Source organism: Anas platyrhynchos, chromosome 26, assembly GCF_047663525.1.
Source record: "Anas platyrhynchos isolate ZD024472 breed Pekin duck chromosome 26, IASCAAS_PekinDuck_T2T, whole genome shotgun sequence".
Lineage (NCBI taxonomy): Eukaryota > Metazoa > Chordata > Aves > Anseriformes > Anatidae > Anas > Anas platyrhynchos.
In genome coordinates, this window is record NC_092612.1 from 3144742 (window position 1) to 3159489 (window position 14748).

The following is a 14748-nucleotide window of genomic DNA, read 5'->3' on the forward strand; positions in this document are numbered from 1 at the left end:
TGCCCCCTGCCCATCCAGGGTCCCGCCGTGCTGGGAACAGGCTGGCATTTAGAGGGAGGTGCGTAGAGAACAGGAGCAGGCTCCTGTGAGGTGCCTAGTGATGCCAGGACAGCAGGCAATAGCACAAGGTGAAGCACAGGAGAGTCCACAGCTGCAGTTTCAGTGGCACATGAGACTGTATTTCAGAAAATAGGCTGTGTCCTGCTTTGAGGATAAAGTGGATTTTTTTTTTAATTCTGTTCTCATTTTCATTTCTCTCTCTGTAAGTTTTATTCTCAGAAAAGGGATGTTACAGCTTAATTGGAATGTTATTTGGATTGCCTTAAGTAGGTTTGATTGAATTCCACAACTGCCTCTGGATTTTGAAATGGGGTCAAGCCAGCAGGATGTTAATCCGGGTACTTTGTCAATTACTATTATTTTTGAAGCACTACAATCCTTGGCATGGTGTCTTTGGTTGAAAGAAAAAGACATTGTGAAGTGTACAGGTCAAGCATGGTGTTTTAATGACACCACAGAGAGTCAGGCTAGGAAATGGAAAAAAATATCAAGTTACATTAAAAGGGCTCATCAGTATACTATTTCATTCCTGAGTAACTAATGCAGATAGTTGCTAAATTTATTCCCAGAAATTACGTTTGAACCAGAGGAAATTTAAACCCTAAATGAAGATTTGTGAGGATCATCGATCTCATTAGTGCCAACCTTGGTAGAGGCTATTGGAGGAAGTGCAAGGCTGAAGATGCCTCAGAAAGGACAGCGTGCAGGACACAACGTTCTCAATTTCTGTCTCTCCCCGTTGCTGCATTCTGTGTGTTCCTCATGATCACACTGATGGCTCCCAATAACTCAAAATTAATTACCTCTGTCTTTCTAGCTTGACTTTTTGGTAATGGCAGGGGGGATATTGCTTACAGTGCAAATCATCTGTCTGATGTGACTTGGATCTGATGCTAGTGGCAACTGAGATGCATTAACAAACCTTGGAGCTGACGGAATTGACTCTGCTGTCTGTACAGGCATGGGGGGCACTGCCTCTGAGTACCAGGGGTCTATATTCTGGGAATAGGCACTAAATTCATAGATTAAATTATTCACATACTAACCTGCCATTGTACACGGTTACACATCCTCTGACTACCAAACTGCATGTCTGTGCTGATGCTCCTGTCTCTGCAAACACGCTGCCACCATCCTTCCTGCCAAGGGCTGAACAGAACCATCAGCATCAAGCTACAACCTCGCAAAATGCCATCAGCAATCAGGAAATTGGGTATCTGAAAGAAACGGGGCAACAACTCACATAAAAGAGGCTGAAAGAGAGGCAGGACATGACAGGAGGGGCCGAGTCAAAGAGGCAATAAAAAAAAAAATAAAATCAAAGACATGTCAAAAAACACCCCACAAGTCATCGATAGGAAAAGATTTTCCATTTAATACTAGACTCTCTCAGGATTGAGATGCAGGCTTTTTATGCAATTACATCCAATGTTAAAATTGGTAATACATAATTTACAAAGATTAACATCAAAACAATGATCTATTTAGATATGCTTTGTAAAAAGGAAATATATTAGCAGCATTTATTTTCAGCAATCACACAGCCTACACCCATGCAGACTAAGAGTTCATATCTATTTGCAATAATGTAGTGCTTCCTGGTCTTAAAACAGCGATCCTGGTGACACACTGGTCTTCTCATTATTATAAAATAACCGAAAAATAAAAAAAGTCATTAATTTCTACACCAGTAAGAAAAACAATTCTTTGCACTTACCTAACATTTGATTGTCTAAAAAACATTTTGTTTAGTCTTTCAACAAAAGAAAGATAAAATGACAGAGCTAGTGTCTCGCTTCTGTACGCACTTTATTTTTTAAAAACTTTTTAGTGTTTAACACCATTTGAGACAATGATTTCTGTTTTAAACTAAATGAGACAACTCAAGATTTTGGACATGCGATATTCCTACTACACGCACGAGTATTTTATACTCAGGGTTCCTGGTACTGTACAGTGCTTCTCTACAGTAAGAAAATATTCCAAACTATTTTCTTATTTCTTTTTTTTTTTTAATAAAATATTTTTTCTCAAAGGGTTTTTTCCTTTCTTTTTTTTTTTTTCTTTTTAAATCAACACATAAAAGTTAATGGAATGAGTCATGTTCCACTAAGAGTAAAATAATTATAATAATAACAAGAATGTACATTAGGACAAGCTTGGTCCATTAAAAAGGAACATGTAACTACTGTATTGCTTTACATCCACGCAGCAGATATATACAACTTGGCACATTAAAAACTGGTTTTCTTATAAGAACATCTAAAACAGGACTGTATATGCATATGTACGTCTGAAAGACAAAAAAGCAAAGCCATCTTAAAGGGTCAGTGTATGCCTATCACCCCCTCCCTTTGCCACAACCTGGGCCGGACCCAGAGGCAGGTGACAGCTTTGTGGCTCCTCACGCCAGGGAAGGTTATCGGTATAACGCGAGGGGTCCTGCTACAGCACTAGCTCGTGGTACACCATGTAAATCGAAATTTCATGCAGTGCGATTCAGTGCCTTGGCTCTTACTTTTGGGAATAATCATCTTTGTCAGGGCAGAGAGAGAGGGTGGTGCGAGATACACTGTCTCTTAATTTAAGAGACGGACATTTTAAGCTGTACAACCAGAACACAAGAATAGTGTTAGCAGTTGATATATTCTACAGTTCACAACAAATACTCGCTCTGAATACTGCTTGACGGTTCATGTAGTGAAGGTTTCCTTTTTTTTTTCCTTTTTCTTTTTAACAGGTTTTAATTTGCACAACACACTAGACACACAAGAACCACAGCTTATCAAAAAAACCAACAGCAATGGTGTTGTCAGGATTTGACTTGCTTTATAAAATTTCTCTGCAGAAAAAAAGTGAAAAAAATCACACCCCGCCCCCTCCCCCCTCTACAATGCAGTACAAGTGCCTCAACCAACCAACTCTTGCTTTACTCCAGCGTGACTTTGGAAATTGCTCCTTGTCACAGATCAAAGGTACATGTGTGCACTGGCCGTTCCACGGTGAACATTTTGCACATTCAGGTACGTTTCTCTCTTCTTGGAACTTGTGCAAATCAGAGGCCACAACTTTAGGGCAGCCTTTAATTTTAAGCCACTGGGCCTTCACCCTCCCATCTGGATTTCATTCACTGGCATGGGTAATGGTGGTGCCAACAGTATCTTGTACAATCACAGGTTAATTGGTGAACGTGGGGAATATTCTCATCAGAGTAAGTCTGTCCTCATCCTTCTTACCTCCCCATCTTTTTTTTTTTTTTTTTCCTCCGCTGAGTGGGAATATCAAGCAAAAATAAATTAAATTTGACCATCCTGGACAATAACCACGAGGTTTTTCTCAGTACCTAACATCAATACAAGGCACGCCCAACAACACACACACCATAAGAGCACTGCAGAGCAGGGCAGGACAACCTGCCAACCCAGACATCTAAGTGCTAACTGTTTGTATATTTGTCAGTTTTCTGCTGCCCTCTTTTCCTTGGCTGGTGCACAAGAAGTTGGGCTCCTGCCCTCAGTCCTCAGCAGACCTTGTAGCAGACTCCAGACCACAGCTTCCTCTTGTGGCATCACTTTCTGAAGCTGCTCTCTGGGATGGTGAGAGTGCGCCTCCTCAGTTTTCTTCCTGATCCTTCCTCCAGCAAGTAAGTGACATCAATAGCTGCAACAGACCACAAGTCATTTGTAAAGATGGTGACACCAGGTACAGCTTTACTATTTCCTTACTCACAGTTTTTAAAGGATGATTCCACCCATAGTGATATTCAAAACTCCACTGGACAAGGTGCTGAGCAACCCAAATTGTTTGAAGTTCACCATGCTTAGAGGGGAGGATGATTAGACCTCAACCCAAATTACTCTCTGAGGCTATGCATTATTATTTTGTGTTAGCTCCCAGAACATGAAAGAAAAAAGTGAATTACTCGTCTGAGCACAGTTCATCCTACGTTTTAATTCTAATAGTTATCTAAGCTATCTCTAGATCACCCTGAGAAGCATGTTGCAGTATGATTACGTATACACAAACCAGCATGTGGGACGCATATGCCAGCAACCAAAGCACAAACTCTGAATATCACTGGCCTGTTAAAAGGACGACCTGTAGCAACATTCAGGTTGCTGGATGTCCACTGTCACAGCAGCTAATGATATTGCAATTAAAAACAGGGAACTACTTAACCAGGGCAACCACTGCACCATCATTCTACAGTTTAGAAGTTACCCAGAACCCAACAGTAAGAACTATCACTAAAAGTCAAAAATTACTTCCTGAATTCTTTTTTCTTTGCATGTCTGTTGTGTTTCTCAGTTTTAAGCAAAGATTAATGGGGGAATGTCCTCAGACAGTCTTTGTGGTTACTAAAAATTACTATACAAAACAGTGTCAGTAGAAAGAAATTTTTCATATGAATTCAGAAAACTGCTACTGCTGCAAAAGAAAACATTACTGCAAATAGAACTAATTATTAATAATGTCCACTAGCAAAATACGTGTTAATTTTATCAACACAGTCTGCAGTGAGCTAAAGAAAAAACAAAACAAAATCAAACTATAGAAGAAATGCTCTTGTGTAACCACAGCATAAAATCTCACCGTTTTTCCCTGGGATTTTCTCTAAGAGGGTTAGCAGGATTTGATTAAGTCTCTCTCTCTGAATATGCCGCCTTTCCTCTGGAGTGCACAGCTGCCTTGTGTCAGAATTGCCTTCTTCCACCTTTTTATCAGTTTCACAGGTCTCACTAGAGACTGCCTCTTTTTCTGGCTCCTCTATGCTAGGCACCTCACTTGAAGTTTGCTCTTGGTTTCCTAATACATCCTCAATAAGCGGAAGAGAATCCTCTTCTTGGTTTAAGTCTTTGATCTGTGGTTTTGAGCGATCTGTTTTCCAAGACGATCTGACAGGAAAAGAAGAGTTTAAATACCAAATTTTTTCAGACACTTACCTGAAAGGTGAATTACTAGAGAGTCAAGGACTCCTCAGTAGGTAGGAGACTGTCTAGAATCTCAGTCATTTTACTTAATAATACATGCATTCAAACCTACCAGATCTATAGGGGGATATAGGCCTATAACCTCATTTGCGTAAGGTCAAATGCAGTCTTTCAAAAAAAAAAATTCATTTTTAATTTCAATTTATAAATATTTTCATTTGCCAAAATAGTTGAGCACAACACATACTGATGTTCTTCAATTACCATGGCTCCTGGTAAGTATTTGTAAAGTCTTTACGAGAACTGAGAGAATGCACTAGCCTGGGCTGTTATTACAAGGAGTACGTGGTCAGCCTATTCAGCGACTGATCTCCCCCCTGTGCTGGGGGCCATGCCCTCTTCCACATTCAGCTGCTTCTACTAACTTTCAAAACAGCTTCTGTACTTTCCTGACTAGTAAACATATTATTAAGGAACACCAAGGCTGGTTCTATATTCCCTCTCTTTCCCCTCATTCCCTTTTCTTTCTCTAGAAGTTCAGAGAACTGCTTTAAAGAATTTAAGTTTATTATTTCCACAGCACCCAGGAAAATGGGTAGGAAGAACAATGGACACTTGACAAGCAAACAGGATCATCCCATCTCTTCTCAGGCAACAATCTGGTAGGTAAGACTTACCGTCCTCCATTTCTCTTGTAGTTGTCTGGTACATAATGAGGCTATAACAACAATAAAGATTATGGTTAATACTGAATAAACTTCACAGTGGAAGGAAGTGCTGGTCTAATATTATGGAAGTACCAATACAGGACTTGCCTATCTGGCACTTTGCATATGCCAGTGCATGGCTGATGTATCTCACCCATTAGACAAATCCAAAGGAGAAGGGATAAAAAACCTCATGTAATAGGGACAAATTAGAGCCAGACTTGCTGATTCTTTTTATCTTCTAAATAAATTTTAAGCCATAGACCATTATGAAAAAATTACTTTTTGCACAGCACAATTAGGAGACTACTCTAAATTCACTATAAGAACCTCTCTGCTCCCAAAGAAAAGTGCTTTCTTGCAGAAAATTTGCCAGATCTGATACCTCAAAACTCAAGAGATGAAGTAGTGTTGTATAGGAGGATGTACACAATGAAGAATTGCTACTCCCATAGAATAGAGGAAAATAAGATTGAAATGAATGGACAATCAGATGCAGCATGGTAAGGTAAGGTGTACTTCATGATCAGGCCACCTACCTATTTGGCTGCTGTTTTTTTTGATAAGACATCAATTTTCAGTGATTATTATATAAGCAAGAAAGTGGTATGTCATTTGATAAAGCAGAGAAATGGAAATAAGAAAATTCTGCTTTTCTGTATGTGGAATTTAAAGGTACTGCTGAAAACCATTTTATAGGCAAAGTTTATTAAAACATCGAGCAATTATATCAAAGAAAAGAAAGCCTGACACAGACTGGCTAACAAACTCGCACTGGACTATATGCCGTGTAATTCTCTGCAACACACAAAATCATTTTAGAGCTGCAGAATTGCTGCACAAAAGTGAATTTTAAGATTTCCTCTGTTCAGAACAACTCACAAGAAATTACCATCTAGATTTCTGTCAGAAACCAACATCTCCAAACTTCCACATCACTATTTGTTTGCCTCAACACCTGTTTGCCTTTCAATTGCATATTCTGTGCCTACAGTCAATTTTTATTTCAAAGCTTTTTTTCTAGACAACTATTCATCCAGTCTGTGTATGCTTATGTGTCATTTTCCTCAGGTTTACAATCCTTCATTCATAAACAGAGAGACAGGAGCTTCCGAAAAATATGTCCAGCCTTCTGGTAAAAAAAAATAAGGAAGCTATGAGAAGAAACACTTACTGAGAAGTCTCTCTTGGGTGTGAGTTTCTTGGGGAAGTGGTCAAAGGCATAGGGCTTGGTGCAGACAGGATAACGATTCCGGTGGATCTTGTAGAAGAGATGAGCAGATTTATCAAGGCGGTAATCACAAATATATACATCCTGCTCCTTCACACCTTTTGGCCTCCCTGCAGTTTCAAGATGAAGTACATATGAAAAAATTATTAATCAGATTCAAGAGAAGACAGACAGGATACCAGTACAAAGCCATACACAGTGTCAGAAGTATGGGCTTTAGGGTGTTAAGTGGGATGGCAGGTATTATTATGATTCTGAATCAAGGGGAACAAATGCTGGACACATTCCTAGTTCAAATGTAAGAGAAAAACCTTTAGATTCCAACCAAATAATTCCAAAACTATTTTTACCACCATCACTTTCTTTTCCTTATGCACTGCAATACAACCCTGCTGCTGTCTCCTCAGTACTGCCCCTTGTGCAGCAGAAACCACTGTTCAGTGCTAAGGCAATAGCGCCTCCTCAGCTCTGATACCCTGTAAACATTGGCTACTGCCTTTTTGCAGCACTACCTATTTTAGCATACCTCCCAAATTTAATTTCTCATCCTATTAAGTTTCCTTACCTTTGCAGTAGGTGTATAGGTCAAGAACACAGCACGTTCCCACAACAGCCTCTAAGGGGATAATTTCATACAATGGCACCCGGAACAGCTCATTGTGATAAAACTTTCGAGAAGGGGAATGATGTGTTTCATGTGGACGGAAATAATGATGACCAAATGCAAACCGCTCCTCTCTGCTCGAAGATGTGTAGGTAAGAGAAGAGAACAAACAGAAGAAAAAAAGACTATTTCTATAAACCTGTGATACAACTTTACATAACGCCCTCCATTTAATTTTGAACTATCTACCTTGTACTTTGCAATGGCTGTGATGAAAGGCAAACTTACATGAATATAACACTTTCAACTTTATCCCCTTCAGCAAGTGGAAATATTCCTATTGTGATTTTTATGAACACAGCACACTTACCATGCTGCTATCAAAGGGGCATAAGCATTTAATCATGTTACAGTGGCTTAGCAAGTCAGTGATCATTAGCTGAGCCAATGCAGCTGTCAGTGTGTATTCTCAGCCTATTCCAACAGCGAAGGAAATATATCAACTTGTATCTCTTATCCCTTGCTTACACCTTCAACTTAATATGTTTTTACTTCACAGTTCTGGAGTACATGCAGAGACAAGTGGGAAATCATCAAGTCTTTGTAACTTAACCATGTTCAGTCCCGCATTTTTAATCTATAACAAGACTTCCACAAAATTACTGTGTTTTGACAGGTAGGTATATGGAATGTCTCAAATTCAAAAGATGCCTTGAACATACTTCTCATTTTTCCAGAGTTTTTCAATGCGGAAAATATCGAGTTTCTCCCTGTTGATGTGGGACAGCAGCCGATACGACTGCCGGACAGGGTGTCCATCTGGAGTTCTACGGCTGTCTCTCATCAGGTAAACACAATCACCTGGCAATAGGCACAAAATGCACACCTGTAACTTCTCATCAGCAGTCCAGCACACCAAAAATAGAGGAGTAAATGGTTTCATTAAAACTAACATGACAGAGCTACCTAACATTGAATTGCAGAGTGATGCAAAACCAATCCAGAGTCAGTAAAAGAAGGAAAAGTGACCCTCATCGTTTTCAGAAAAAACTTCACTAGCAAAGAACTAAACATAACTTGAACTGCATGCCCACACTGAAAATAGTAACACATAACAAATCCAGATAAATTATGGCAGGACATGTAACAAAGTAAGTTTTTATAAGGATAGTATGTACAAATTAGTGATAGCTGCAATGTTTAAAGAATAAGACTTCAAGAGGTCCTCTAACCTCTAACTGAAGAACTCTCACTTATTTATAGGGATTCAATCACAGTGAAGTGTGCACTCACACATCAGGCAGTTGAAGGCTTTTCAGCCTTGTTCATTGAAAACATGAGGAGTTCTCAAGCTTGGAACTAGAAGATAGACTAATTCAGTTGTTCAGGCAACTCCCTGACAGTGAAGGCAGACTGACATAAAGAAATGCTATCCTGTCATAAACCTTTTCAGTCTTATCACAAGATCAGCCTCTTCCTAATACACAACGTGCAGGAAAAATGTCATAGTCTATGCATACTGCAACTGCAGGCCTGATGGTCACTATGATCTCTTTTGCCTTGTAGCTGCAAATTGCATGACCTTATGGAAACCAGAGACAGAAAAAGACTGCTTCAACTCTGCAACTGAATCGCAGCAATTACTATACACAAACATACTTCAGAACCTTTGGTGGAGAACTCAGCAAAGAATCCATGTTTTTTTCCCTTTTTCTACAGTAATGTGTATTACTTCTTAGCATGTTCTGGGCATAGCCTTGCTCAATCTATCCCCTGTAACTGCACAGTCACTGTTGGGGACTAACTGTTGGTGACAGTTCAGTCTTTGTCCTCTGCTAATGATACACAGGGTTTAGCCATGTAAGCTAACATTTTTCTAATTAATCACCAATCAAGCCCTATAGAATTAGAGGTATGTGGTTTTGTCACGACAAAAACAACCTTAACACTATAAATGACTGAAAGTTGAAACAGAAAGAGCTAAAACATAACTAAATGAAACAGATTATAGAAATACTGATGCAACCCTAGAAAGACAGTTATTCTCCAGCTGGCAACCCAGCAAAAAAACATGAGATGGGAACACCAAATGGCTGAGCTAGAGACAAGACAGAGAATGCAGAGCAATGTTGAGAAAGAATGAGGGAATGTAAATTCTAGAATGCTGCAGAGGATAACGAATGCACTGTTCCTTGTTTTTGTTTTTTAATTCTCCACTTTCCTGAAGATTCCTAATTCTCCCCAGCAAACATGCCAACTGGTTTCATTCATTCAAGAGCATTTATCTTAAGAATAGTATAAGATTCTTTCTAACCTTGAATGTATCGGTAGAATGAGGTCAAAAAAAATAAAATTAGTGAACTTCTTTGCCTTTACTTCTAAACGTTAACTACTGGATGCTGACTCTACATCTTTCTTCTTTGGCCAGAAGCAGAAACCTATCCGTGTTAAAGGTAATTAACGTTTCTTCGTCAACCAGTCTGTGAGAACTCAGGTTCCTTACTATGTGTCACCCCCATGCTAGCACAGGGCACAGCTTTCTACTTCTAAAAAGATAAAAACACTTGAAACAAGGCGATGCCAGAAATCTGTGTACTCTTATCTGATGGAAATCATGGTAGGCACCAGGGTAAGCACATACCTTGGCGCAGCAATAGATCATCCCGTAACAAGCATATGTAGTAAACGCAGCCAGGCTGGGCGTAATGGGGACGAGGAATCATGGGAACCTCCTGGAGGAAAAAAGAAAAAGAAAGGAAATGTTAAGATGGCCACCATAATCAGCACTGATACGGGTCTGACATCCTTTTTGAAATATGCAGACGTTGCTACAGAAGAACTGACACTTAACATGACTAAATGTAATCCAAGAAAACTACATTATAAAGTAAGAATCACACAATGGCCTTGCCAACATCACTAAATATAAATGAAAGCACTGCTTCAATTTGTAACTGTAGTAACGAAGAAGTATTTTTTACTCTGTTCACAGATCGAGGTTCACACTGCTCACACAAGTAGTGTTCAACGTCAGAATTCACACCCATACAGTCGCAATGCTGCCAGACCTAGAAAAATAGATGCATCCCAATTAGAAATTCTTGTGATATATTTTATTCATAAATCATACTTTTTGAGAAAGTAATAAGGAAAACATTAAAATAAGCTTCACAAAGGAAATTCAAGACTTTCTCTGAACTATTTCATACTTCTTAAGAAGACAGATAAGATCTCCATGCAACTACTTATGTAAAAGCCCGTAATTGTTGAAATTCTGCATGACCAAAGACAGGAGTTTCTGGCAGTTTCAGGAATTGCTAGCTACTCTATACAGAAATGCAAACTGCATTTCCTCTTTGAAAACGAAATCTCTCAATTCTTCTGGAGAGGAAATGAAGTTCTGAAGAGGTAATTTAGGCTATTATTAGTGATGCAGAGGCTGCTGGTAGAAGTTCCACTGGTTATAGTGAATAGAGAAAGAGCTCCATTTTGTGTTCCCCTGCCTCACCATGCACTTTTCACACTGGATCATGAGTCCTTCATCTTTGTAAAGGCCACAAATGCAACGGATCACATCCTCGTCCTTCTCATGACCATTTTCTTTTTCGCAGACAGATGTCTCACTGCTGTCAGCTTCACTTGCTGTTTCTCCCACTATTTCATCAATTTGGGCAGATGCCTCATGACGAGCATTATAATATGCTTTCCGTAGCCGGCATACATCACGCCCAGTTGGAGACTTTCTGCCATAGTATTTCTGAACAAAAACAAAAAGAAACAAAAAACCTTTGTATGTGTTTGGTTTCCCCCTGCAGGTTCCATGTTTTTGCGCATTTCTCCTGTTTGTGCACACTCTTGAAAAGGTGCATCCGCCCATGTGGTAACATGACTGTACACCTACTTCCTTTACTTTGAATCGCAGGTCCATGTATCTTAATGTATGACGCTAAAGGACAATTTACTTCTCCCCCAAAGTACTAAAATTTCATTAGGCTAGCTATTGATGAATGTTCTTTACTTTCTATTCATCTGACCTAAGGCAAACAAAAGCACTAAGAATAAGCTGAAGTACATTAATTATCAATGTCTGTTCATCAGAAAAGGATTATCAGAAGTTCCCCTTCTCTAAAATATTTTTTCTTTAATTACTCTAAGTCAGCAAGAGCATTAAGCTAGGATATATTCCCAGATTCTACGCAACACCCTTAAGGCCAGAGGGAGCCTCACCTCTGCATTCCGGAAGACCTTCAGCATGTCTCCATCAAAAGCCTCCACAGTTTTATAATAGCCAGTCAAGATCTGTTTCTCAATGGTGGCAAGGTCCAACGGGTCAGAGATCTTTTCATAATAGTCTGCATTTCTAAAATGGGAACGTATGCAGAATGTCAATTTCACCAGCATTTCAAATGTATGCAAATCCCTTACAGAAAACCATGGGTTGCTCTGAGAAGCAAATACTTACTTTTTCTTTGGGGGTAGGTTGAGGAGAGGAGCTGCAAGAGCCTGCCTGGAGGAATCTGTAACAGGAACACACAGTTTAGCATCACTTACTTGAATAAAACTTTAAAAAAGAAGTAACTAAAACTAACTATATTCTATCTATGTTTAAAAGAAAGGCTCTTCTGGTATCAGGGAACTGAAATGGAGTTTGTTTCAAGAAGCTGGTTGCCGTACTCTGGATATATCAAAATGGAGGACAGTTTCCTTGCAGTTCAGTAAATTGTACCATTTTGCTAAACTACTGAAAAATCAGTTTAAAAGCATAGCAACACCTGCAGATTCTGATGTCAGAGGAAGGGGTTGAGGATAACATTGGTAGCAGGAGAAAGGAGAAAAAAAAAAAAACACAAGAAGTTATTTAAAGTCCTGACATAAACTATTTTTTTCTATTATTTCGTATTCAAGAGTTCATTGTTACAGAGGCTGAAAAACATCTCTGTGGAGATTTTTCAGGAGTGTCACATCACCTTCACCTTTGTAGGATATAATGCTATCACATATTTCCTTGAAGATTTGTGCTAGGCGGGCAGCACGAGCCACTTCAATATTCTCTTCAGCTGCAGCCAAGCGTCGTGTTCTCACAGAGCGGGCGGTCTGAAGGGCTGAAAACTGGGTCATGAAGACGTCTGAAAGAGGGCAAAAAAGAATTATGCCAAAACAAAAATTTACTTGAAGATCAAATTACAGTGTCTTTTCTGATCCAGGAAGTCCGTGACCAATTATTAAAATTAACTTTTTTTAAAGCTACTATAACAGTAAAAGATTATTTTCACAAGTAGGCTCTCACTGCTTATAGCTCATCCAAATTGTTAAGATGGTTACCAAAGTATTTTATGTTGCTGGAGCAAGCATAGCATGTCACTAAATTTACTCAAATTACTTATCTCCCAACTTATTGTGTACCTTACAGTGGGGACCAAATCCTGCACAGCAGCGAAGATTATGGTCCTATGAACAACGTGCTATTTTGAAACAGTATTAATACATTAATTCCAATACCTATGTTTTGTCCCATTCGCAAAATTGAATGCCAAAATGCTTTCTTCTCTAAAGACATAATTCGTAAGAAAAAAGCATTAATGATTTCAGAGGAAATTGCAGAATCCCCTAATGCAGAAATACATTGAAAATATAAAGAAGTCTGTCTTACCCTGCTATGTAAATACAAGAGCATACATACACAACTACATGCATACGTATTTTTTATCTGTAGGGCATTCCCTGTGTGCATTACAATAGATACACTGATCCTGTAGGAAGGCTAAGTTCTGTATGTAAATCAAAGTTAAGTTCTTCTTGGACATATCACATAGGATCTCAAAGGAAAAGAGTAGCAACATAAGGAACCTGTGCTGGCCTTACCAGATTTAATGTTGCCATCATCCCGACAGATTCCATTCCAGCGGTTGTATAATGACGCAGTATGGATATTATCACTGACATGCTTCACTTCCTCTTGTTTTTGTCGAATCTTTTCCCAGTTTCGTACCAAAAATACATGGTGTTTTAACACAAAATTTCTATATAAATTAAAAAAAAAAAAACAGCATTCAGAAATCACCTTCTCTATAATTAATACCTTAACAAAGCAAAAAAGAGATATTCAGACGTAAGCTTCTCATGTCAGTGATGAGAAATACCACCCTAACTTGTTAAAGAAGAACCAAGAACTTCTTACTCAGACAATTCAACGATGCCCTACCTCTTAGAAAATATCAGTTCAACATTTGCACTGCCCCTCAATTTGTGAGGTAAAAACCACCACCACCACCACTGAAATCATTCCCTACCTTTCTCTGTTAGACATGGGCTTCATCTGAAGCTGTGGTGTCAGCCTTGTTGGTGTGTTCACGCTTTCACTGGGTTCCTCTGGCATGTGGCCCCTCTGGAAAACAGATCATTCTGATAGACAGGAAAAACTGTGCCAAGAACCTAGCAAACCAATAGCTTCTGAGACAGAAACCGTAGCATTTCTTTTATGTTTAAAATACTACTCATCACAGTCTACAACTTCCTCACGATGGGGAGTGGAGAGGCAGGTGACCTATTCACCATAAACACCAGTGATAGGACCTGTGGGAACGGTGTTAAGTTGAGGCAGGGGAAGTTTAGGCTGGATATCAGAAGAGGTTCTTCACCGAGATGGTGGCTGCATACGGGAACAGGCTCCCCAGTGAAGCAGTCACTGCACCAAGCCTGTCTGAATTTAAGAAGTGATTGGACTGTGCACTTAGTCACATGGTCTAAACTTTTGGGTAGACCTGTGCGGTGCCAGGAGTTGGACCTGATGATCTCATGAGTCCCTTCCAACTTGGGATATTCTGTGATTCTACACTTTTTTTAGTATGATGTCATAAACTGATTTCTTACTAACTTTTATCCATGAAAAAAGCTGTCTTTACTACTTACTCTCTTTTTTAGCTTGTGCTTTGACTTCCTTTTCTCTTTTGACCGTCCAGTCCTTCTGTGAGTGCTCACAGGCTGGTTGCTTTTGCTTGCAAGTCCATTCATTCGTTGACTTTTACCTCCAATTATTCCTCTGCATTTGTCAAAACCACACTTGCAGAGTTGCTTTGGAAAAAAGAAAAGTTACTTTAAATAAAATCCAAAACACTTGGATTATCACTCAGCAATAAAATCCGTTCTATTAAATACAACACAATAGGTTTTGCTTCAACTCTACTGAACTGTTTGTGTTTAGTGATTTTTTTCAAG

The 14748-nt window shown here is 39.2% G+C and overlaps 1 protein-coding gene across 2 annotated transcripts in view; it reads right to left on the reverse strand.

Annotated features, from left to right (window-relative positions):
- Window positions 1-1408: 1408 nt before the first annotated feature.
- Window positions 1409-14748, reverse strand: part of ASH1L (ASH1 like histone lysine methyltransferase) — a 58095-nt gene continuing 44755 nt past the window's right edge. The window contains exons 14-28 of one of the 2 annotated variants that reach the window (XM_038167740.2): window positions 14443-14604; window positions 13824-13918; window positions 13396-13553; window positions 12507-12659; window positions 11996-12050; window positions 11761-11893; window positions 11042-11290; window positions 10515-10601; window positions 10175-10265; window positions 8256-8394; window positions 7495-7667; window positions 6873-7039; window positions 5669-5709; window positions 4654-4955; window positions 1409-3720 (exon numbers count right to left, since the gene is read on the reverse strand). In XM_038167740.2, coding sequence (XP_038023668.1) covers window positions 3629-3720; window positions 4654-4955; window positions 5669-5709; window positions 6873-7039; window positions 7495-7667; window positions 8256-8394; window positions 10175-10265; window positions 10515-10601; window positions 11042-11290; window positions 11761-11893; window positions 11996-12050; window positions 12507-12659; window positions 13396-13553; window positions 13824-13918; window positions 14443-14604 — 2097 coding nt within the window. In that variant the 3' untranslated portion in view covers window positions 1409-3628. Of the gene's footprint in view, window positions 3721-4653; window positions 4956-5668; window positions 5710-6872; window positions 7040-7494; window positions 7668-8255; window positions 8395-10174; window positions 10266-10514; window positions 10602-11041; window positions 11291-11760; window positions 11894-11995; window positions 12051-12500; window positions 12660-13395; window positions 13554-13823; window positions 13919-14442; window positions 14605-14748 lie in introns of both variants that reach the window. The other variant, XM_038167739.2, reaches the window with a different exon arrangement.